General features: G+C 46.2%; 2 protein-coding genes across 8 annotated transcripts in view; one reads left to right on the top strand and one right to left on the bottom strand.

The window, feature by feature from the left end:
- The window catches only part of GNA11 (G protein subunit alpha 11), a 44550-nt gene extending 35048 nt beyond the window's left edge, over window positions 1-9502 (bottom strand). Inside the window, exon 1 of the mRNA XM_053294420.1 lies at window positions 9205-9502. Within this exon, the coding sequence (XP_053150395.1) occupies window positions 9205-9340 (136 nt within the window). The 5' untranslated portion in view covers window positions 9341-9502. The remainder of the gene's footprint in view (window positions 1-9204) is intronic.
- Window positions 9332-23525, top strand: LOC128344393 (uncharacterized). 7 transcript variants are annotated; one of them, XM_053294422.1, is made up of 5 exons: window positions 9332-9690; window positions 11182-11274; window positions 12645-12732; window positions 19473-19556; window positions 23295-23525. In XM_053294422.1, exons 1-5 carry the CDS (start codon window positions 9339-9341, stop codon window positions 23335-23337), a joined length of 660 nt encoding a protein of 219 aa, XP_053150397.1. In that variant the 5' UTR covers window positions 9332-9338; the 3' UTR covers window positions 23338-23525. The 7 variants fall into 7 exon arrangements, 5 of the variants coding, with proteins under 5 accessions (XP_053150397.1, XP_053150398.1, XP_053150399.1 ...); XM_053294423.1 differs by having other exon boundaries at window positions 23116-23525; XR_008315830.1 differs by lacking the exon at window positions 23295-23525 and having other exon boundaries at window positions 11462-12732; window positions 19473-19704.
- Window positions 23526-24585: the final 1060 nt, after the last annotated feature.

The raw sequence follows: 24585 nt of genomic DNA, 5'->3' as shown, positions 1-24585 counted from the left end.
TAGAATGTTATTAGTTTTAATAATTGTCTTGTGCTACTGTTTTAATTGTTTTGTGTATTTTACTCTGTGCTGATATTTAAATATTGTTTTAAATTTTGTACACTGCCTAGAGATGTATACATCAGGTGGCATAAAAATATGATAGATAGATAGATAGATAGATAGATAGATAGATAGATAGATAGATAGTATTTTCATGTAGAAGAATGAGCCTGCCCTTCATAATTAGCATGCATCTTATTAGGACAACAGCTCATCTATGAAGTTCTGTTATCCTGCTCATGTCAAATGTTCTCCAACAGCCTTGCAGATCAGTCAACAAACATTCTAAGCTTGCAAAAGCATTTAGTAACCCAGTTGCCCCAGCACTGGTTATAACCTAAAAGGAAACATTTTTGTAAAAGTTCCCTCCCAGGTCACCTGATGGGCTTCTTATACATTCCAGGCAAGGGGCTATTTACAAGTCGGCTTTTGGCTATTCCTCTCCATAAGGGATAGAGTTCCACTCTCAGCCAGATCACATGAACTCAACAGCCTTACACGTCATTCATGAATAAGCACACCTGTATGACCCAAGATAGCCAAAAGGCATCCCCTGTAAGTCAGCGCTTGACAAATCCCATGCACCAAGGTACCTAAACTAGGATACTCAGAGGTATTTGTCCCAAGCAGCTGTTATTTCTCTTCTAAACATGTTATTTGGAACCTCCCCCTCCTGAGTGTCTGCCACTAAGTCAGATAATTTTATCACATATCCATTATCTGGGTCTAAAACTTTGGGGCTGGCTCCAAAGAAAAATTGTCAAGGTGTAAAGGATGAGGCTGTAGCCGAGTGGAAGTGAAAGACAAGAGCAGGTCTTCTGGTAGCAAGCATGACTTGTCCATGGAGCTAAGCAGGGTCTGCCTTGGTTGCATTTGAATGGGAGACTACATGTGAGCACTGTAGGATATTCCCCTTAGGGGATGGGGACACTCTGGGAAGAGCATCTAGGTTCCAAGTTCCCTCCCTGGCAGAATATCCAAGATAGGGCTGAGATTCCTGCCTGCAACCTTGGAGAAGCCGCTGCTAATCTGTGTAGACAATATTGAGTTAGATAGACCAATGGTCTGACTCAGTATATGGCAGCTTCCTATGTGCATTTTCCTTCCGTACAGAAGGCCTCAGGTCCAATCCCTGGTACAGTCTCCATACCAGGGAGGGCTGGGAAAGACTCCTGCCTGGAATTTTGTAGAGCCACTGCCAGACAGTGTAGACAGTACTGAGCTAGATGGATCAGTAGTCTGATTCAGAATAAGGCAGTTTTCAATGTTCCTAAGCAATTTATTCCCAAAATTTCCAGTTTATAGTCAACAGTTGCTTAAAAAAAAAAAAAAGGTTGCCAGTTTCCTAAAAGCCAGCCCAGGACAGAAGAATGAAAACATTGTAATGGGAATGTTATGCTGCGTCAAGTGAGGAGAGTGAAACATCTCTAGATTTTTGTTCAGCTAATTGCTAATGATGCTTCTTTAATGGGCACTAATGGCTAGAAGTGGCTTGCCAAATAGGTTGATTGTTGGTGGCTACTAGCTACTGGAAACACCCTACCTGCTTTGGTGGTAGCTGGACTCTGGAGAGCAATACCCTGGCAATTAGAACACAGCCAGCAGAGAAAGAAGGCAGGCATTTGCTTTTGGGGAAAGCTAATGCTGCTTTACAAGATGAGCACCATATCTGGAGGCCTGCCCCACAACAAAGATTGTTTAAGGAAATCTATCATAATGACATCAAGTCCCTGGTTCTCTCTCATCACAAGAAAAATGACCCTGTGGCTGCTGCATCCTCAAACTTACTATCACTCTGAGAAGCAGAGCGCGCAGTGCAAATATTTAATCTGCAAGCATTAGCACGTTCTTCACAGCTTGGGCAACAAATACGTGGGATTTTCCAGCCTTAGCTAATGACTGGGTGCAGGTGGACCCTGGCATAAAAGGTAAAGCACATAACCCCAGGTTGGATTCATAGCACCTCCAGTTTAAAACTCGTCTCAGGAAACCACCCTATGACAGACCTCAACGTGAGAATCCGAAGAATCGCTGCCATTCAGGGGTGAACAAACCTGATCACTGGTCTACCTTAATATAAATCAGCCCCACATGCTCTAAGTGCAACAGCCACCACACACTGCTTCAGATTCCCCAAAATTCCCTAGCTTCACTTCCACAGAAGTGGCACAGATTGGTCTCATTGTGAAACACATGGCAATGTATAAGAAATCTCCCTTTGAGGATCACAAATATCTTTTTAATGTCTCCAAACATTAACTACAATGCATCAGGTTTATCAAGAAGACTGTTCGCTCTGGAGATGCTGAAATGAGAACCCATTTAGGGCTTAAACTGAGCCAGAGCATAATTCCTGCACTCAGTCATGTCAGGAGCGAGTTCTGGAAGACAAATGAGGTACTATTTGATCATGAGCAGAGTGCCTTTTCTTTACTGCTGGTGGTTACTACAACCACCACCCCTACAAACAGCAGAGAGAAGAGCTTCCTGAACACAAGACTTCTCATTCTAGAAATCAAGCACTGCTCTTGTGACATTTTTGCAAGTTCCAAACTGGTGAGTGGTGCCTCCCGGAGGCAGAAGCTGGCCAAAATGAACTACTTCCGGTCTACTCGGGGCATGCCCCAAAACACAAGCCACTATGACAGATGGACTACCGTCCCTGGTGGGGAAATTGTTCTGTATTCTGTTAACACCAGTTCTCAGTTAGAAGAACTAGTAGCTGCAGGACGAGAGATGTGACTAAAGCATAGACCTCCTCCTTTCAAAGCCAGCTCCTTAAGCATTAAAAAATAATAATTAGGAATTTTAGACACTTTCCCCACATCTGAAGAGATGCAGCACATGGCATCCGAGATAGAGATGGTGAGAAGAAAGAGGAAAATAAAGACGGGCACAAGCAGTACTCTATAAAAGTGTACATGGTGGACCAATATAGAATATGGTGCTTGGTCAGGAATCCCAAAGGGGAGATGGAATTGTTAAAAGTTAAAGCACATGAAGAGGAATATGAGGTGGGAGGGAAAGAGCTGACAAGACAGATGAGAGGGGAGAATTCCTTAAAAAGTAAGAACTGAAGGAGCTAGACATGGGAGAATTGTGTGTTTCAACATGATGGGCATGTGTCAGGAGAAAGAAAGTGATCAGAAGGCTGAACTTGCACACACGTCCAAGGTCTTCAGGAAACACACATCACCCCTCCCTGCAGATCATGGCAATGATAAAGGAGGGGAGTATCTTTAGTTGGGAGAGGGGTGTGTCAAACAGAATACAAGATCTAGAAACAGCAATAATAAAGGGCTGAAAAGAAAATTATTAAAGAGGCATCTTTAATGGGGTAGGGTAGATATTGTCAATTCTACAGAAGAGGGTTATTTTTTCATACAATACAGAAATTATAAAATGATAAAGGGATAGAGGTTATGACAAAGAACCCCAACAAGTCTCATTGGGTACAGAGTGGAATATAAACCACAAAAATATGTAACACCGATTCTTGGATTTATTTTCTGCTCTCCACCCAATAAAGTTGTAGGGACTCTACTTCCTGGCAACTGATCCCCATCCCTCACTTTCAATTTAAATACACCCCTTGCTGATCATCTAAACCTCAGCCTTTTGGACCACTCCTTCAGGAATACAATTGTATCTTGGATTTATATCCTGCTTGACCAGCAAGATTCTACTTTCTACCACCCTCTTCCCTCATCCTCATGGAACACCATCCCTCCAGCATTCCTCATGACCTTATTCGCAGCCTAATAAAATGAGGGGGGAGAACCAAAAAGGACTGGAAATTATGTGGACAGAGATGGAGATGTGTCCTTAAAGTATGCACATGTTTGCTAGGAGGATGGAAAACTTCAGTAGTTTGGGACTGGAGTAAAATATCTAGAAATAGTTGTACTACTTGGTAGTATTCTTATTCAAACAGGAATGGTGAAAAGAGCTAAGAATTACCTAATATGGGAAGGAGGTCCTCAAGAAAAGAGCTTTATTCTGGAAAGGCCATTTGCCCCTGGTAGCTGAGCAAAGAGGCATCTTGTCAAGTGATGACTCTCTTATATTTAATGGGGGAACAGCAACTGTTCCTCTCCATCCCTAGCATAGCATCCCTCCTGCAGCTGTTACTGATGACCACCTTGTGTGTTTTTGTTAGACTGTGAGATCTTGTCGAACAGGAAGCCATCTTATTTTTCTATGTAAACTACTTTGAGAACTTTTGTCATGTATAAAAATACCTATAGCTGCATATAAATATAGTAAATCAGATTGGAAATTGTCAGTGTCAGAAAGAAGCAGCTTAATTATTAGGGAGCAGGCTAAAAATCCTAAGAAACCATTGATCGACAAATTACTACTGTTAGAGAAGGGGTCAAGGGAACTGGAAATGCCGTGGTCCAGGTGAGCCAGGGAGTCCTTAATGGAATGGAAGGTGGCAGGAAGGAGAGCCTTTTTGGTGAAGGAGCAGGGTATAAAAAACTAGGAACAACTGAAGAAGTTTGTCACAGGGGGAGAAATTGCACAATCAAGAGTGTGTGTAGGGTGGTAGCTGTCAAGTAAAAGCCTTGCTAGTTTTGCAAGCAGCATACAAGGCCTAGAAGTTGTTTTCTAGGAACCGGACAACAACTGTATGCAAATTGTTAAACACAGAGGGACTTATGAGTAAAATGCATAGGATTACACTTTCCAGCCCACTTTGACCACTCCATTTCCAATAGTTCACTAGTGTTAAATACAAGTTTTTATTTAACTGTCAAGGCAAGTAAGGAGCAAGTTCGGTATGTTGCTCCTTAACCAATAAGGCTACCTGGACAATAAAAAAAATATTTCTACTTATGTGAATAAAGTATTGTTGGAGGAGGGGTAGTCAAAGGAGGCTAAAAATCACATGAGGATACGGATACAGTGAGGTTCTTAAAGGGAATGGAGGTAGCAGGAAGGAAAGGCTTCTTAAATTGGGAGTGACATATATACATCCTAGGAACAATGCCCACATCACTAATACTACCTATCCTAATGCAGAACTGGTTGAAGAGGGGCTGGGAGATTTGTGCACAGGCATGAGGTAGGGTGGGTGATATCTTTTCTTTAAGTTGTTTGTCACTCTACATGACAGGATAGAACATTTTGAATATGTGGGGCAAGGCGAGGAGCTGGGAGGACAAAAGATGTGGGAAGAGATGGGAAAGCAAAGTATCAATGAAGAAGTCCCCTCCCTCTTCTCCTGTTGAGTAAAGGCAAGCAGAAGCCACAGATGGAGCATGCAGAAGCGGAAGATGTCAGATTTCTAGATTGTTAGCTCCTTGGGGCAGGGATGTATTCTTTAATTCATTGAAAGTACCATTTATACAGATGGTGGGTGAGTGTTTGTTTGCACACACACGTGTGTTATCTCTGTGTGTGTCTACATGTGTTAGCTTCCTCTATACAGTTCTGCCACAAGGGACGTGCACAAACTGAGGTTCGTGCACAGCAGGTTCAGATGCCATGTGTGGCAGACGCACACGTGGGTTCTTGAGAGGAGGGCCGCTGCAGCAAGAAGCTGCATAGGGCGGTGGAGAGCAGGTAAGGACCTCCTTTTTAAAGATCCTACTCACCTTTCCCCCCACCCTGCGGCGCTGAACCAGTTCGGACCTGTGCATGAACCTGTTCGTGCACATCCCTAACACACACAAGTAATATTCTGCCCATACTCCAAGTCAGACCCTCAGTCCATCTAGCTCAGGACTACAATGACTGGCAGTGACTCACTGGAGTTTCAGAGGGTCTTTTCAAGCCCTACCTAGAGATTCTGTCAAGGACGGAACCTGCAACTTCTGTATGAAAAGCAAATTTTATACCAATGACCTATGGCTCCTTTCCAATATACATGCATGCACAAATAGATATATGTCTGTGTGTACAAATATTCAAATTAGTTATAATTACCAACATGCTATAATTAACTGTTATTGTATAACAGTCAACCACGGAAACACACATCTGCCTCAACTGTACCATTAACTACACAGTTACAGTACAACACATGCATATCTGTGTTTGCATATGTGTGAGAGAGCTATAAACAAACACATACGTAGGATGTCTATATAAGAGTTACTTCGCTACCTTGGCAAAGAGAACATTCTGAACTAGTGGCTCCCTTCTATTAGCAGGGGGTGGGGGAAGAGCAACTGTCCAGTCCAGCATAGCATCCTTCCCAGTGGCTGCTGCTGGTGTCTCTCTTCGGTTTTTGTTTAAGACTGCAAATCCTTTTGAAACCGAGAACCATCTTCTCATTCCTTTTGTTATATAAACCACTTCAATAGCTTTTGCTGACAAGCAATACATAAACTTTCTTAGAAATACTAAAAAATGTGTTTACATGTGCAAACACATGTGCATATACACACAAAGTAATAGGTAGGATTCAGACTTAAGTCAGACTAGCGCAGTGGGGAAGTAACTTGCCTAGTGCAAGTTACTGAAACGCATCTCATATTGCGCGGGAGATGGCAAAGGTAAACCCCTCCTGTCTTCTACCAAAGACAACCACAGAGCTCTGTGGTCACCACGAGTCGACACCGACTCAATGGCACAACTTTACCTTTAATACAAGTACCATTAATTACAATGAGACTTCGTCATGACTAACTTGTCTGGATCTTGCCCAATACATATGTGTTATCTATGTGCCAGCATACAGACACACAGACCAAAAAATTCATTTTACACCACAAACATTTTACGTCTAAGCAGACACCCTATACATGTGTGCCTAAGAACACCCAGGTGCATGCACGTACTCGCACATAGCCCCCTCCATAACACACCACCACATCAGAAAGGAGGCAGATAAGTCTGCATGGAAACGAAGAGCAAGGATTGACCTGTTAGGACTCAGGGGTAAAGTAACATTCTGCATATGCCCAGAAGCACCCTTCATGACTCCAGACTTCACACCTCCCAGTCTTTAAGGGGAAAACCCAGGACTATAATCCTCCTTTGGCTCAATCGGAGACTTGCTAATTTCCCTGCCAACTGGGCAAAGAGGCACCTCCACAAGTAGTGGCTCTCATATTTTGCAGAGAGGACAACTCTCCTTATTCAACCCAGCACAGAATCCCTCCCAGAGACAGTTGCTGGCATCTCCCCTGTCTTTTTAGATTGTGGCTTCCTTGTGATAGGGAATCATCTTCAGGCCCTCTTAGGGCACAGTTTGAGAATCACCCTTGCTAACTGGACAAAGAGGCACTTTGCGATGTGGCCTCTCTTCTGTTTAGCATGGGGAAAGCAACCTGTTCCTTTCCAGCTCTGCACAGTGTTTCTCTCAGTGGCCGTTGCTTTTCAGATTAAGAGCGCCTTTGGTGACAGAGGGAACCATGGCCTTATTCTTCTTTCTAGCCAACCTGCCTTGAACAATTTTGTTGAAAGACTACATACAAGTATACAAACAACGACTCTGCAAATCCCCAAAACATGGCCTTCATGTTGTTGTCCCTTCTCTACTTCACAACTTTCTCTGTAAAATCACATTGAGAGCTTTGGTAGAAAAGCTATACAAAAAGCTATGCAGAAGTAGATATATAATAATTCTAAAGGTCCCCCTTGAAGCACATGAGGCACCCCCCACTCCAATTTCAGCTCCCCATCAAATCAGATAATAGTTTCCTCCCCCTAAAACCATCTTGCTTCCCTCCCAAGATATTTTTTTAAGGAAGGGACTACTCCTCAAGCGTTCCCTCTATCTGCACCCTTGCCCTGGCTCACCTGGAACCTTCACAGGGCTCCTTCTCTATAATAACCCTCAACAACAGCAGTGATAAGAGAAGCAAAAAAACATACACTTGATCTCTCTAGCTTTCTCCTTCTACCTCCACCTTAAGCCAGGGCAGGCCAGCTTTGGCCTTCCAGCTGCTGCAGGACTGGAACTCCCAATCACCCCCAGCCACAGCAGTCAACAGCCAGGAAGGGTGGGGATTGTAGTCCAACTTCTGCGGGGGCGGCGGTCTGCGGGGTGTGTGTGTGTGTGTGTCTTGAGCCAGGGTTCCTCAATCGTGAGTCCCTAGATGCTGTCAGACCAACTCCCACCATCCCCAGCCACCACAGTCAACAACCAGAGGGGGTGGAGTCCAAAACAGGTGTGTGTGTTTGTGTGTCTTGAGCCAGGGTTTCCCAAAGGTAAGTCTGCAGATGTTGCTAGACTACAACTCCCATCACCCACATCTGCAGAAGTCAACACCCAGGGAGAATTTGGGGGGTGGAGTCCAACATCTGTGGGGGCTGGGACTTGAGCCAGGGTTTCTCAGATGGGAGTTGTAGTCTAGCAACATCTGGAGACCCACATCTGAGAAACCCTGGCTCAAGTCCCAGCCCCCACAGATGTTGCACTCCATCCCCCAAATTCTCCCTGGGTGTTGACTGCTGCAGATGGGGTTGATGGGAGTTGTAGTCTAGCAATATCTGAGGACCCACCTTTGGGAAACCCTGGCTCAACCCCCCCCCCCAGAAGTAGGACTACAATCTCTATCCTCCCTGGCTGTTGACTGCTGTAAATAGGGGTGATGGGAGTTGTAGTCTAGCAACATCTGGAGACCCACATCACCCCTATTTACAGCAGTCAACAACTAGAGGAGATGGGGATTGTAGTCCTACCTCTGGGGGTGGTGGCGGCTGAACCAGGGTTTCCCAAAGGTGGGTCCCCAGATATTGCTAGACTACAACTCCCATCACCCCCATCTGCAGCAGTCAACAGACAGGGAGGATGGGGATTGTAGTTCAGCTTCTGCGATGGGGGTGGGTGAATGGGGTCCTGAGCCAGGGTTTCTCAAAAGGTGGGTCCCCAGATGTTGCTAGACTACAACGCCCACCAGCCACAATGGCCGGGGATGATGGGAGTTGTAGTCCAGCAACACCCGGGGACCCCCGTTGGAGAAATCCTGGCTCAAGCCCGTCGCCCTCCTCTGCTTCCGCTCCCGGAACCAAAAAAAAAAAAAGTCCGTCTGTCCGACAACCACCAAGAGATACATTGCGGGGGGAGGCGCGGAAGGGCCGCGAGAGTGCGCAGGCGCTGGGCAGGGCCGCCGCCTCCGCCGCCTCCCTCCCGGGGCCCGCCCGCGTCCCCCCCGCCGTCCCTCTCTGTCCCCCCCACCGGCCCAGGGCTCGGCCGGCCGGACTGACCGAGGAGGAGGAGCTTGAGCTCGCGCCGGGCGTCGCGCTTGTCCCTCCGCAGCTGCTTCTCGATCTCGGCGTTGATGCGCTTCGACTCCTTCACCTCGTCGCTGAGGCAGCAGGCCATCATGGACTCCAGCGTCATGGCGGCGGCTGGGACGGAGGAGGAGGAGACGGCGGCCCCCCGTCGGCCTGGCCTCGCCTGCCCGGGCCTTCTCCTCAGGCCTCCGCCTCCCTTCACAGCGCCGCGGACACAGCCCGGCCGCCGCCTAATCTCGCGAGCGACGGCCGCCGCGCCCAATGGGGAGGCGGGGGGAGGCGGGCCGGCGGTCCCGCGCCGACTCCCCATTGGACGCGCGGCCTGGCCAATCGCCGAGCGAGTCCCCTCAGGCGGGAGGCGGGGTTCGTCGCCGCCCGCGCCGAGCGGATTGGCCGCCGCCCTCGATCTGGCCAATCCAAGGATGGCGGAGGCGGAGTCGGAATCAATAGCGTCGGGTGTGTGGGAAGATGGGTTTTCTTTTTTTCTCCCTCCCCCCCCTTCGTTGCCCCGCCTTTGGTTCGTCAAGGTTGGTTGTTAAGAAGAGGGGGGTGGGTGGGGGGAAGCATAATCGGCGGCCCGGGCGAACGGGCTGAGCTCGGCGCATGCGCAGAGCGGGGAGTGGTCGCTGAGCCTTATGGGAGGATGGAGGACTTAGGGCGAGAGAGCAGGCGGTGGCTAGAGTGGTTTTATTATTGAATTTAAACAAAGAAGGGGGCTTATATAGTCTTTCTATAGGGGTTCTTTCTGTTGAAGCAGGACTGAGAGCTGAAGTCTTCGTGAGGAAGGGTGCTTCTGAGTGTATGCAGAGTGCTTCTGAGCCCCCCCCCAGCCCTGCTTCCCTACCTGCAATTGAGGTTTCTAGAGCAAAAAGGGCGCGACTATCTAGAATTAAATATAATGCGGGGCAGTTTTCCCTGTAAGAGAGATTCCCAGATGCTGTTGACTACAACTCCCATCATCCCTAGCTGCAATGGCCTTTGGCTGCAGATTATGGGAGTTGTAGACAACATCATCTGGGAATCTTGCAGGGAACATTGATGGCTGGTGGGGGGGAAGGGCAGTGTGAGAATTGCAGGGTTTTTATTTTGTTAAGGCTCAGTGAAAATTAAGAGCCCGGCTGCAGTTCTGTGCACACAGCTTATAGGAGTAAAAACCCCACTGAGCAGCCCAGCCTGTGAAGTGGGTGACTTCGTGCAGCCTTGCTGGCCTATCAGAAAGTTCAGTGTTTGGGTCAGATGTAAGTTTATGTTACTGAAATACAATTTAATGGAACTTTCTTCCAAGGAACACAGAGCAGCAAGGAGGGGTCTGTGTCTTCCCCCATTTTATCCTCACAACAGTCCTGCAGAGTGGGCTAGGCTGTGAGAGCTAGGCTAGGCTTTTGGAAGGACAGTATAGAAATCCAATGAATGAATGAGAGAATGACTGTCCCAAGATTGTCCTGTGTGCTTCACGGCAGAACAGGGATTTGAAGCAGGGTCTCCCAAGGCCTGGTCTGACAGGTGCCCAAGGTACCTGTCAGGTATCCTGGGGTACCCAGCCTTGAGTCCCCAGAGGTCATTGAACTACAGCATCCATCATCCTTAACTAGTGTGGCTGGGGATGATGGGAGTTGTAGTCTAGCAACCTCTGGGCACCATTTGAGAACCTCTGCTATTTATTTGTCATATATTTCTATCATAAATATGCTATTCAAAATCATTTTGCCATTTTTGGAAGGGCGGTATATAAATCAAATAAATAAATAAAAGATAAAATAAGTATGATTTTTGATGTATGCACATATATGCTTAAATAGCCCTTCTGTTACAAATACAAACCAAAACCATTCAGGGTGAGTGATATTAAGGAAAGGGGGAACCACCTTATTTTCAGAGTAATGCATCCAATTTTTAAAAGCAGTAATGCTATTAAATTCTTGTTTCTTTTAAATGATTCACATGTAGCACAGTGGCGGTTGCGGCAAGCTGGGGGTGAAGGGATTGTAGTCCCAACAACATCTAAGGATCCAAAGTCTGGAACTTTGCAGGGGAGTAGAGGTAGGGAAAAGGGCCTGCCCTCACCTCTTGCCTGTGGACTTCTCTGAAACATCTGGTGGGACATTGTGGGAAACAGGAGGCTGGACTAGATAGGCTTTGGGCCTGATCCAGCAGGGCTGTTCTTATATTCTAATCCCTGCTCTGGGCTAAACATAATATAACCAACTCGTTTGACCATTCCTCATAGGAGTTGGTTTCCAGACCCCTCCCCTTCTTAGTTACCCCTCCTCTGAACCCTGTCCTGCACTGTCCTGGATCAGGTCAAAAGTCCATCAAGCAAGCTCAGCAGTCTGTTTCCAACAGCGGCTGACCAGTCCCATGGAGGTCATGAAGATAGCTCTCCCCTGCTGTTACACACACACAGCTGGTTTCCAGAGGTATATTGAATATAAAGGTAAAGTTGTGTAGTTGAGTTGGTGTCGACTCCTGGTGACCACAGAGCCCTGTTGTCTTTGGTAGAATACAAGAGGGGGTTGCCATTGCCATCTCCCGCGCAGTATGAGATGGTGCCTTTCAGCATCTTCCTATATCGCTGCTGCCCGATATAGGTGTTTCCCATAGTCTGGGAAACACACCAGCGGAGATTTGAACCGGCAACCTCTTGCTCCCTAGGCTTCCCCGCTGCGCCATTAGGTGGTTTATATTGAACATAGCCATTACTAATAGCTAGAAATAGGTGTTTCCTCCTCCATGACTTTGTCCTATCCCATTTTAAAGCTCTCTAACCTACTGTCCATCACCACATCTTGTGCCAGGGAGTTCCGCTAGTTAATTATGCACCATATCAAGAAGCACCTCCTTTTGTCTGTCCGGAATCTGCTGCTAAACGTTTTATCGGCTGTATGATGAGAAAGGGAGAAACCCTTCTTTGGAGTTGTACCCCAACATCTGGGGTCCCATGTTTGGGAATCTCTGATCTATAGAATCCCAAGCCATGGCTGAGGTGAGGTCTGCAGTACTCTTCTGGCTCACAGCTTCCACTCTAAATTACACTGTTCCTTGTGCGATATTCTCATCTACTGTGAAAGTTCGTCTTGGCTGCTATTATGATTTCACATTTAGAAAGCTGGCCACACCTTTTAAAAAAATTTCACAATGCTCTGGAATTGGATGCATAAATGTTTTCAAATATGTATGCCAACAGTCTGCTCCTTACCAACTGAAAACCCCTTTTAAAATATCCACATCTTCTTCTCCTATAACTGTCTCTCCAGGCAGTAAATTTTGCTGAATGTGCTTGTGAAGAATTCACTTGCTTTAGTTTGGTTTGTATAGAACTGTGGGTGTTTAGTTACAATGAGAGCTGACCTCTCTGTGCACTGAGACAGTTGGATTATGAACAAGAAAGAGTCTGTTTCCTTGGCTGGCAGGTTCTACCACAATTTGCAGGAAGGAGCTTGACTTCCACGGCAGTTTGGTGGCATCCAAGAACTGTCCAGTGAGAAGGGTCCATCTGAGGTGAGTCCCGTCCAACTGAACTAATGCAAAAAGAGCCCCACAAGTGAAGGTTTTCAAAGGTGATGGCTAGTATTGCCTACCTGAACATTCTGGGGAGTGGGGATCCTTCAAAATACTCATGACAATTACTCTCTATCAATTCTATATTTTGAAGAGTGTGTTTGTGGATTTGTTTGTGCAAAATAAAGTCATACTTTGCTATTACCTGATTGACTGAGTGCCGTCAAGTCGGTGTCGACTCTTAGTGACCACATAGATAGATTCTCTCCGGGATGATCTGTCTTCAACTTGGCCTTTAAGGTCTCTCAGTGGTGCATTCATTGCTGTCGTCATTGAGTCCATCCACTTTGCTACTGGTCATCCTCTTCTTCTCTTTCCTTCAACTTTCACATCTGGACTTGTTGACTGTGAAAAGCGGTAGTAACGTCCACGCATGTGCCCACCACTGATTCACTCGCGCCACACACGTCACACGCTGCGCGGCACGCACGTCAGCAGCGGGCGCCTTCACGGAAGTTACTTCTGCTTTTCGCAGTCAACAAGGGGGCAGGGGCGGCAGGGAGGAACATTGCCGCCCCGAAAATTTCACTTAAAAATGGAGTGCCAGAGTGGGGAAAGCGGTGGGAGGGTTAAGTACAACCCCCCGCCCTTAAAGCGACACACACCCCCGGGGTCGAACCACTGGACCGGGCCACTTGCAAACCGGTTCGCAGGCCTCTAACATGGCCTGCGGACCAGTTCATGCACATCTCTACTATAGATTCCAAATTTTGCATATGCAATACTGCCACTTAATTTAGTTTAATGTACTGCGTTTTACACCGGAATATGGTGGGTGAAAAGTTTCAATTTATTTATTTTTTAGAAGACATTCTGAACATAATGCCAATAAGTAGTGCTGAATGGACTACTTTTTACACAGAATATGCTCGGTTAAAATACAAATTATTGGGGTTTTTTTGGTAATTTTAAGAAAAAATTCTGAATGTCGTACCTTATTTATTTATTTATTTAACATATTTTTATACCGCCCAAAACTTACGTCTCTGGGCGGTTTACAACAAGATAAAAACAACATTAAAACATTAGTTAAAAACAAAAACAAGAAATTTAAAACACAACAATTTATTTTTTTTAAAAATATATATTCTAAAACAACATTAAAAGCAATCAAAACAGTATCAGTTAAAAGCCTGGGTAAACAGATGCATCTTTAAAGACTTTTTAAACATTGTCAGAGATGGGGAGTACCCCCATACTTCCTGGTTATCCACCGATACAAAATTTTGCATGAATAATCCTGACCCTGAAATTAGCGGAATGCACTACATTTTGCACCAGAATATGCTGGCTGAAAGTTTCAGTGTTTTATTTGGTATTTTTAAATAATAAATTCTGAAAATTATCATCATATGATAATTGAGTTTGATCAATGAGTTTGATCTGCCTGTTCTGGATGGGGTCACACCTCCCCGAAAGGAACAGGTCTGGGGGTGCTTCTGGATCCAAGCCTCTCCCTGGCGTCCCAGGATGAGGCAGTGGCCAGAAGTGCCTTCTATCACCGTCCATTGAGATCATCAGGAGAGGTCCATCTGCAGTTGCCACTGGCTCGTCTGGTGGCTACTCGAGGATGGCCCCAAAGCTTTGGAATGCACTCCCTGCTGAAATAAGAGCCTCCCCATCTCTGACAACTTTTTAAAAGTCTTTAAAGACGCACCTACTCACCCAGGCTTTTAATTAAATATTGTTTTAACAGTTTTAGCATTGTTTTAAAATGTTGTTTTAATATTTGAGTTGTAATGTTTTAACTTTTACTATATCGTTTATTTTGTTTTAACTACTGTTTTAAGTTTTTGTTGTTATTTGTTTTAACTAATGTTTTAACTTTTTGTTTGCTTCTTGTAAACCATGCAGAGATGTGAGTTTGGGGCGGTATAAAAATATGTTAAATAAATAAATCGTATTTTAACCATCATTGTGTTGGAGATGAACTTCCAGTGCATCAACCTTTTGCACCAATTGTCCTAATGACCACTAGGGGCATTGGGAGTAGAGACAGTGAGTCAGGGTCTCGCTATCGGTCCCTACTCTATGACCCCTGAACTGACTCTGCAGCACTTCCTGTCCTGAGTCACAATCCTTCCTTTCCTCCTAGAGAGCAGATGGAAACATCTCTCTCTCTCTCCTTACCTATCCACTATGTAGTCCTTTAGATTAGAGATAGGTCTTTCCTATCTAAGTGTATTTAACCAATAAATATTTAGTGTTTAGTCATATAAGGATCTCCATGTGTTTTCTCTAAATAGCTGCAATATCCAAACCATCCTCTGCTACCTACTCTGTAACTGGAGTGTGTGCTCATTCCTTAGTGCTCTGCTGTTTTAACTATTGTGGGTAAAAATCAAAAACCTCTAACACATTGTTCTCAACAGATTTTTAGAACTCAGTAATCAGATCAATAATTCCAAAATGACATCATGCCCAAGAGAAGCAGAAAATCTTTCTCATAGTGGTTACAGTGTTGGTCTAGGACTGGGAAGACCCGAGTTCGAATCACCATTCAACCATGAAACTCACTGAGTGACTTTGGGCCAGTCATGTATCTCTCAGCCTAACCTACCTCACAGAGTTGTTGTGAGGATAAAAATAAGTATGTACACTGCTCTGAGCTCCTCAGAGGAAGTGCAGGATAAAAGTGTATTTGAATTTGTTGGTTGGTTGGTTGGTTTGTGTGAAATAAATTCATACTTCCCAATGACCTACAGATACCAAAATTTGCATACACAATGCTGCCACTGAAATTAGGTGGATGCATTATGTTTTATATCAGAATATGCCCGGTGAAAATTTAAATAAATAAATAAAAATGTCCTATGACTCAAAGTTACTATGTATGGTAATTAATGGTGAATAATGTTTGAAGCTGAAATCCCGCAACTAAAACTGTTCTTTTACTACCCTTTTGCAAACACATTAATAACAAATTCTATCTTTTATATATTTTTAAGAATTTGTTGGTTGGTTGGTTTGTGTGAAATAAATTCATACTTCCCAATGACCTACAGATACCAAAATTTGCATACACAGTGCTGCCACTGAAATTAGGTGGATGCACTATGTTTTATATCAGAATATGGCCGGTGAAAATTTAAATAATTTATTTTTTGTATTTTTCACAATAAACTCTGAATATCATATTTCCTGGTCACCTATAGATACCAAATTTTACATGAAAAATCCTGCTACAAATTAATCTGAATGCTATACTTTCTATATTGGAATATTTATTATTGTAGCAAATTAAAGCTTTTGTCTCAGAGCAAGCTCACGTGAGAGAAATAAATGTTGAATCATCCCTGCTGAGCTTTCTTGCAAAGGCTACTCCTAAAACTTCCATATTTCTGGTAGGTTAAAAAATGGCTGCCACTACCACACCTCTCTATTACAGAACTTGAACCTCCCTGGGCTTGGAGTGGAATTCCCAGTACAGAATTCTTCCATATGCAAGCCTACATGTTGTGAGAACACTGATAGCTGCTGAACACCCAAGGAGACATGTTTGCACCAGAGAGAGAGAGAAAACCCTTTCAGCCCCACCTTTCTCCTGAGTTAAAAATCTACTCGGAGAGGCTTGTAAAAGAAAAGAACAAAAATAAAAACAATTTTATTCAAATTCTACAGACTGCTTCTGTCTGAGGCTTTCTCAGCTTTTGGTTACAAGATAACGTCAAAAAGCACCCCAAGTGATGTTTGGGCGGCACGCTTTAAAACCTCCCTGAGCCATTTTTGGAACGGCATTATATAAATCAAACAAACAAACAAAATGCCCAGTTGCAAGGAACAGCACAATTAAAAGCTTACAGAGTCCTTTGTAATGCCCTGGCTGGCTGGGCAAAGGCTAGTGTTTCTTAATTTAGATATGTTACAGGTAAACAATAATAGACCAGTAGCCACCTAATGGCGCAGCGGGGAAATGACTTGACTAGCAAGCCAGAGGTTGCCAGTTCAAATCCCCGCTGGTATGTTTCCCAGACTATGGGAAACACCTATATTGGGCAGCAGCGATATAGGAAGATGCTGAAAGGCATCATCTCATAATGAGCGGGAGATGGCAATGGTCAACTCCTCCTGTATTCTGTCAAAGACAACCACAGGGCTCTGTGGTTGCCAGGAGTCAACACCAACTGCACAGCACATTTTACCTTTATCAGGGATATACAAAGCACACACCAAAGAAAACAGAATGTCTAATGCAAAATCTGACTAAACAAACTTTCCCTAGACTAAACTTCCCAAAGCCAATGCCTAGGTTTCTTTTTTTCTTGAACTCTCCCAAACCCTGGTTGAGAATTCTGTTGCGAATTCTCTCTGGTAAGAGATACCCTTCTAATATAGCAGAGTGCATAAAGGCACAACACAGCGGAGTCTGCCCAGGCATGCATGTATGCTGAGAGCAAAATAACTTTGAGCCAGTTCATAGTTTCAAATCAATATAAGGAGCATTTGTTAGTGAACTCCATTCTATATAGTAAAGTGGAGAGATGGGATCTCTAATCTAGCTAGCTAGCTGGATGCAGATGGATGCATCTCTGCACACATGGTACAGGGAGAGAGGATCTTGCATGTTGCAAGGGAGAAGGAAGGGAAGGGAAGAAGGAGGAAGTGGCAAGGCAGGAAAGAAGGAAGTGTCCCTGAAAGTAGCAATCTACATATCAAAGGGATAGTGTCAGAGCAGTAGAGAAGGGATAACCAATGTCTTGACCTCTCTAGCCCTCTGACTCACTTGTCTGTCCCCCTCTGTCACTGAGGCATGAGTCAGCGCAGAGTCCGTCACTTCCAACAAATTCAAGCCCTTGCAGTTCTATCTTCCAAGAGCTGCAATCTGCAGACATCCTACAACCCAGCTTCTTCTAACAAAGAAATTCCCCTTCCTTACAACGGTTTTCTAGGTCCCACCCTCTTGGTGGGCTGTTTGGCTGATCCCTGGAGTTCATCAGCCTGCCAGTCAGGACAGGGTTCACTTCCAGTTAACTCTTTTGGGGAGGGGTGACTGATAACTACAATTATTTTATTTATTTATTTACATTTACAAACTGCTTAACACCTAGATCTCAAGGTGGTGTACACAATTTAAAACAATAAATAAAACTATAAAAACAATGTTAAAGCTTAAACATTTAAAAATCGTTTTAATTTAAAAAAAAATAATTTTAGCAAAAGGCTTAAGAGATTTTTGTCTTAAGAGATTTTTTAAAGTCAGCCAGAGATGGAGAAGCTCTTATGCTGATAGGGAGCACATTCCAAAGCCCTGGGGCAGCCACAGAGAAGGCCCAGTTTCTCATAGCCAGCCAACGAGCCGATGGCATTTATAACCGAACTTACCCACATGATCCGAGTAAGCAACAAGGTTGGGAGAAAGAACTCTCTTAAATACCCTGGACCCAAGCTGTTAGGGGCTTTATAGGTAAAACCAGCACTTTGTATTTTGCTCGGGAAAATATTGGCAGCCAGTGCAGTTCTTTTAAAATTGATACTATATGGTCCCCTGAGGAGACCCCGTGGTCCAATCTGGCTGCTGCATTCTGCACCAATTGCAGTTTCCGAACTACACACAAAGACAAGCCCATGTACAGCACAATACAGATTATACATATATTATAGAAATCTAGAGATAGATTGTAGTGACCAGTCTCCCCTCCCTCTAAAGAGTTAACAAGAAGTGAACCCTTGTCTTAACTGACAGGCTGGTGAACTCCAGAGCTCAAGCAAGGTGGGTGGGACCTAGAGAGCTGTTGCTTGGCATTCTGGGAAGAAGAAAGGAAGTCTGTGCAGAGAGTGCGGACTAGCATGAGGTTGGATGCCTCATGGCTGGAGGCTGCAGGATAATCTCTCAGGGTGAGAGATCTGCGGGAAGCTTGATTTCTCATCAGTTTGGGTGAGTTTTCAAGGAAAAGGGAATCCAGCATAGGGAACAGTTTGTTTAGTCAGACTGGGCATTAGGAACTTATTTTTCTTTGTATGTGTGCTTTGTATATCCCTGATACTATTCTATTATTGTTTACCTGCTACGTAATTAAAATAAGAAACACTAGCCTACGCTCAACCCACCTAGGGCGTTGCAAAAGACTCTGTAAACATCTAAGCGTGCCTAAATGCAACCCAGAACTGAAGCCTGACAGCCTGTTTTTGTAGCCTACCAAGTATTTTTTGAGTGTATCTAAACCTAAAAGACTCAGATGGAAGCAATCTGTAGTAACTGAATAAAACTGGGTGTTTTTGTTCTTTTATTTTTACAAGCCTCTCAGAGTTGGTTTTTAACTCAGGAAAAGGCAGGGTCAGAAAAGGGCTTTTCTCTGGTGCAAAAGCATCCTCAAGCACTCAGCAGCTATCAGTTTTTCTGACAGGCATACACATGGAAGTTTTTTTTTGTACTTGTCCAATAGCAAAATTAAGAGGGTTTTCCCTGTGATATTCCACCCCAAATCTCAGGAGAGTTCAGGCTCTGTCAATAAGGGGGGTGGCGGCGGCAGTATTTTTAAATCTACCATAAATACAGAAAATAGTTGTATTTAGACAGCTCAGCAGGGATGACTCGGCCTTTTCTTTCCCTCATGTGAGCTAGATCTGAGGCAAAGGCTTTAATTCCTAGATGTAGATACATTATATGCTTGCTGAAAGGTTTAAACGTTATTTTTTAAGATGAAATTCTAAAAGTAATCACATTTTGTTATTCTCAACAGATTGTTAGCACTCAATAGTCAGATCAATAATTCCAAAAGGACATCATGCCCAAGAGAAGCAGAAGATCTTTCTCAGATTGAAATGTATTATGATTCAAACTTACTATTTTAATATTTAATTCTCTAAGACATACCTTTCGCTAATCCCATGTGTGGCAGCTCTTGCAAGAGTTCGGAGAGCTGCCAGATAGCCACGGGATGGGTGGGGGGAAAATGGCAGCAGTTAACAACAATAACGGTGGGCAGGAAGAAGCCGGCCGGTGGGTGGGGAGGGAGGAAGAAGCCCTGGCCGGCCAAGAGGAAGAAACCAGCTGGCGGGCAGGTGGGGAGGAAGAAGCCGGCTGGCTTCTTCCTCCCCGCCCAGTTGGGTGGGTAAAGGAAGAAGCCAAGGGGAAGAAGCCAGCCAGCCGGCAGGTGGACAAAGGAAGAAGCAGGCAGGTGGCCACGTGGGCGAGGGAAAGGAAGAAGCCAGTGGGGCAGGGGAGGGAAAGAAAAAACAATGGCAGGCAGGCAAGTGGGGGCGGGCAGGCGGGGGGAGGTGGGGGCGGGCTGTCGGCTAGAGGCACAGATGCTCTGTGCCTGGCCCAGCTAATTTGTTTGTTTGTTCATTCATTCATTCATTCAATTTTTATACCACCCTTCCAAAATGGCTCAGGGTTGTTCACAATTAAAACAAAACCATGAAAATCAGTTAACAATTAAATCAGAAATGATTTTTTAAAAAACGTAAAACATCAACAATCTATCTATCTATCTATTTATCTATCTATCTATATATATATTTCTCCTGGGTGTGCCAGGGAAAATGCATCCCGGCAGCCCAGCTGATTGGCTGGGCTGCGGAGGCGCCTGATTGGCTGGCACACCCAGGAGGAGAAGGGTGGTGGCTGCGGGCATCGATACCGGGGCAGAAGGTGGGGGTGGGGGGAGAGGTGTCCGGCCTGTGGCAAGCGGCTGGCAAGCGGCGGCAGCAGCGGGCATGGCAGGCTCAAGAGGCGGCTCTTGGCCAGGTGGCGCCGGGAACGGCTGCCGAGGCCAGGAGGAGCCCGTGGGAGACTGGGGTGGGAGGGAACCGGGTGGCAGGACTTTCCTGTTTGCCGCCCAGGAGGAGGAGCGGTGGCGGCAGCCCGGTAAGTAGAACTTTTAAAAATGCAGGGGGAGGGGGAAGAGGGAGAGGGAGGGGAGGGCAAGAGGGAGTGGGGCGAGGGGGAGGGCAAGAGGGAGTGGGGCAGGGGGAAGGGGGAGGGCAAGAGGGAGTGTGCTGGGGAGGGCAGGAGAGAGGAGCAGGGTGGAGGGGGGCAGGAGAGACTGGGGCAGGAGGGTGAGAGGGAGGGGAGGGTGAGAGAGAGGTGTGGGAGGGGGAGGGGAGGGCAAGAGGGAGTGGGGTGAGGGGGAGGGCAAGGGGGAGTGGGGCAGGGGGAAGGGGAGGGCAAGAGGGAGTGGGGGAGGTTGAGGGCAAGAGGGAGTGGGGCAGGGGGGAGGGCAAGAAGGAGTGTGCCGGGGAGGGCAGGAGAGAGGAGCAGGGTGGAGGGGGGCAGGAGAGACTGGGGCAGGAGGGTGAGAGGGAGGGGAGGGTGAGAGAGAGGTGTGGGAGGGGGAGGGAGGGCAAGAGAGAGTGGGGTGGGAGGGAGGGGGAGAGAGGCAAGACTGTGGGGCAGAAGGGAGGGAGGGAGAGTGGGGCAGGAGGGAGAAGGGAACAGCCAGCCCCAAAGAGCGCACAGGTGCTCTGTGCGGGTTGGCTAGTTAACCATTAAAACATCATAAAACAGCTATTAAACAATCAGGCCACTCTGGGAAGAGCACCTGCCTGCTTGCATGAAGAAGGCTCCAAGTTCCCTCCCTGGCAGCATCTCCAAGATAGGGCTGAGAGAGATTCCTGCCTGCAACCTTGGAGAAGCTGCTGCCAGTCTGTGAAGACAATCCTGAGCTAGATGGACCAAGGGTCTGACTCAGTATATGGCAGCTTCCTATGATCCTATGAACCCAGTTTTTGAAACAAACGGTTATGATTTGGGGTGCCAACTTTAATCAATGGGCTGGACAAGGGTTGCCACCCTTTGGTCATGCATATGTTGTTGGATTACAACTCTCATCACCCACAGTCACATTTGGCCATTGTGACTGTACATGATGGGGGTTGTAGTCCAATAACATCTGGGGGCCCAAGGCTGGCAACCCCTAAGGCTCCTCCAAAGACCATTGTAGCAGGGGATGATGGTTGTTGTGGTCCAACCACATCTGGGAATCCCCAGCCTAGAGGGGGTGAAAATTATGTGGAGATATGATAGCTCTTTTCAAACATCTGAAGGGCTGTCACACAGGAGTGGACCTGTTCTCTGTTACTCCTAAGGAGACAAACCCATGGACTGAAATGGCAAGGAAGCAGACTTAGGCATTCCTGCACTGAGCTGGAGGCTGGACTAGAAGACCTCTGAGATAAATTCCAACTGACTTCCTATGGTTCTTGGGAGAGATCGTCAGGAAGTTTGGTCTGGGATGGCATGCTATCAATATGCTGATGACACCCAGATCTATTCCTCCGTACCAGCTTCATCAGGAAATGGCATGACGCCCCTAAGTGCCTGCCTGAAGGCGATATTGGGCTGGATGAGGGATAACAGGCTGGTTGAATCCAAACAAGATGGAGGTACTGTCTGTAGTGGGTCAGGACCTGAGAGATGGTTTAGATCTGCCTGTTCTGGATGGGGTTACACTCCCCCTAAAAGATCAAGTAAGTAGCTTGGGAGCGCTCCTGGATCCCAAACTCTCCCTGGTTTATCAGGTTGAGGCTGTTGCCAAGAGTGCTTTTTATCAGCTTTGGCTGATATGCCAGATATGTCCATTTCTGGAGACAAATGACCTTAAAACGGTGGTACATATACTAGTAACCTCTAGTCTTGACCACTGTAATGCATTCTATGTGGGGCTGCCTTTGTACGTAGTTCAGAAACTACAATGGGCAGAAACTACAATTGGCGGCAGCCAGACTGGTCTCTGGGTTTACCCGAAGGGACCATATAACACCGATTCTAAAAGAACTGCACTGGCTGCCAATATGTTTCCGAATGAAATACAAAGTGCTGTTTATCCTCTCTAATAAAAGCCTTGGTGTCCATCCGTGGACGGACACCAAGGCGTGTGTTCGTGCCTCCCTGGGCTGTTCTGGGCATGCGCAGAGCGCATGCCCAGAACTGCCTGAGGGAGACAGGACTGCCAGCACCCGGCGGCCATGTTGGGCAGCCAGAAGCGGCCGCCCCAAAGAAGCCGGGTAAGCGGCGGCGGGGGAAACTGGGGGCCAGAGGATGCGGCGCGGCCGAGGAGGCAGCGGAGCCATGACCGAGGCCTGGCCGTGCCGCCGAAGCCGGGCGGGGGGAAGAGGCGGCGGGGGAAGCCGGCCAAGGTGGTGGCGGAGCCGCTGCTGAGGCCTGGCGGCGCCGCCAGAGCCGGGCGGGGGGGGGGAATTTGGGGCCCTTGCCCGGCCGGGGAGACCGGCCGTGGCATGGAGGCTGGCAGTGGCGGCGACAGTTGTTGGTTGCGGGGCCGGACGCGGAGGCAAGTGGCGGGGGGAAGGTGCTAGCGCCTGTTATTACAACGGGCCTGAAAACACTAGTTACTTATAAAGCCCTTAATGGCTTGTGTCCAGGGTACTTAAGAGAGCGCCTTCTCTGTCGTGAACTCTGTCGTCTATTAAGATCATCTGGAGAGGTCCGATTACGGTTGCCGCCAGCTCGTTTGGGACTGGGCCTTCTCTGTGGCTGCCCCAGGACTTTGGAACATACTCCCTACTGAAATAAGAGCATCTCCTTCTCTGTTTGCCTTTAGGAGGATCCTGAAGATGTACCTGTTTTCCCAGGCTTTTAACTGAAATTTAAATTTTAATGTGTTTTTATCTATTGTGATTTTTATCTGTTTTTATGAATTTTAAATGTGTTATATTTTACATTATGTTTTAATTTGTACACTGCTTAGAGATTTCTATATTAGGTGGTATATAAAGTCAACAAACAAACAAACAAATACATAAATAAAGTTTTGATGCAGGCTTTTTAACAAAGCAAAGCTCCCACCTTTTCCTTTTGAGCCTCCATGGCCTGGGGCATTTGATTTACTTCTCCTGCACTCTGACTTTCGCTTGCTGTAAAACTGCATTTTACTCTTCTTTCCTATCTCTTGAGAATACAAGAGAGAGCCTGATCCGCATAATTCAGATTTATTTTTTTACTTGGAAAAGAATGTAAGCAACCTGGCTTGCTGCTGTGAGTAATAACGATATTCCTGCTCTTATCTGTCACGCACAGTCCAAATTCCAAAGCTCAGGATGATAAGATATATGTGGATATCAACAAGCAGGGTTGGGGTAGGAGATTGGTTTCTATTTGTTCCTTTTGAATTGTCCTGTTCATTCGTATATGCATGGGTATCTCATTCACATATATATATACGCATGTGCATGCTTGGAAGCATTCTGTCCTGACAGGGGAGGGGAGGGAAGGGAGTTTCTTTTGCACAAGAAAAAGGAACTCTGTACATGCACAAGGAAAAAAGAACTCTGTACATGCTCAAAAGTACTCTGCTCTTGTATTTCTTTGTGTTTGTGCACAGTCTCATGAAGACCACATGGCAGTCCCTTGGGGCTGTACCATTTCAGACTACTGGGGGGAGCACTTTTTTTATTATTGCCTCACTTCAGAAATTCCTAAGCAAGCTAGCACCTCAGACAGGCCAAAGATCCTAGGGACATAGGAAGCTGCCTTCTACTGAGTCAGACCATTGGTCCATCTGGCTCAGTATTGTCTACACCAGGAATTCTCAACGTTGGGCCTCCAGATGTTCTTGGACTTCAACTTCCATAAACCCCAACCAAAGGCCACTGGGGCTGGGGATTATGGGAACTGAAGTCCAACAACATCTGGAGGCCCAATGTTGAGAATTCCTGGTGTAGACAACATTGAGAATCCCTGGTCTACACCAGGCCTACTCAACTTTGCCCCCCCCCCCCCGCCAGCTGTTTTTGAACTACAGCTCTCATGATCCCCGTCCACAGTGGCCAGTACTCAGGGATTATGGGAATTGTAGGCCAACATCTGCAGAAGGGCTGTGGAGTTGCAGGCCT

The sequence above is a fragment of the Hemicordylus capensis genome, chromosome 2 (genome assembly GCF_027244095.1).
Source record: "Hemicordylus capensis ecotype Gifberg chromosome 2, rHemCap1.1.pri, whole genome shotgun sequence".
NCBI classification, from domain to species: Eukaryota; Metazoa; Chordata; class Lepidosauria; order Squamata; family Cordylidae; genus Hemicordylus; species Hemicordylus capensis.
Note: the sequence above shows the minus strand (reverse complement) of the source record. Positions and strands in the feature narration are given on the sequence as shown.

Excerpts from the sequence above, each read along its gene's own strand:
- LOC128344393 (XM_053294421.1), top strand. The coding sequence starts at position 9,339 with ATGGCGGCGGCTGGGACGGAGGAGGAGGAGACGGCGGCCCCCCGTCGG. Across the intron at positions 9,691-11,181 it reads GTCGGAATCAATAGCGTCGG|CACAGTGGCGGTTGCGGCAA; the intron begins GTGTGTGGGAAG and ends ATTCACATGTAG. Across the intron at positions 11,275-11,461 it reads AACTTTGCAGGGGAGTAGAG|GAGTTGGTTTCCAGACCCCT; the intron begins GTAGGGAAAAGG and ends CATTCCTCATAG.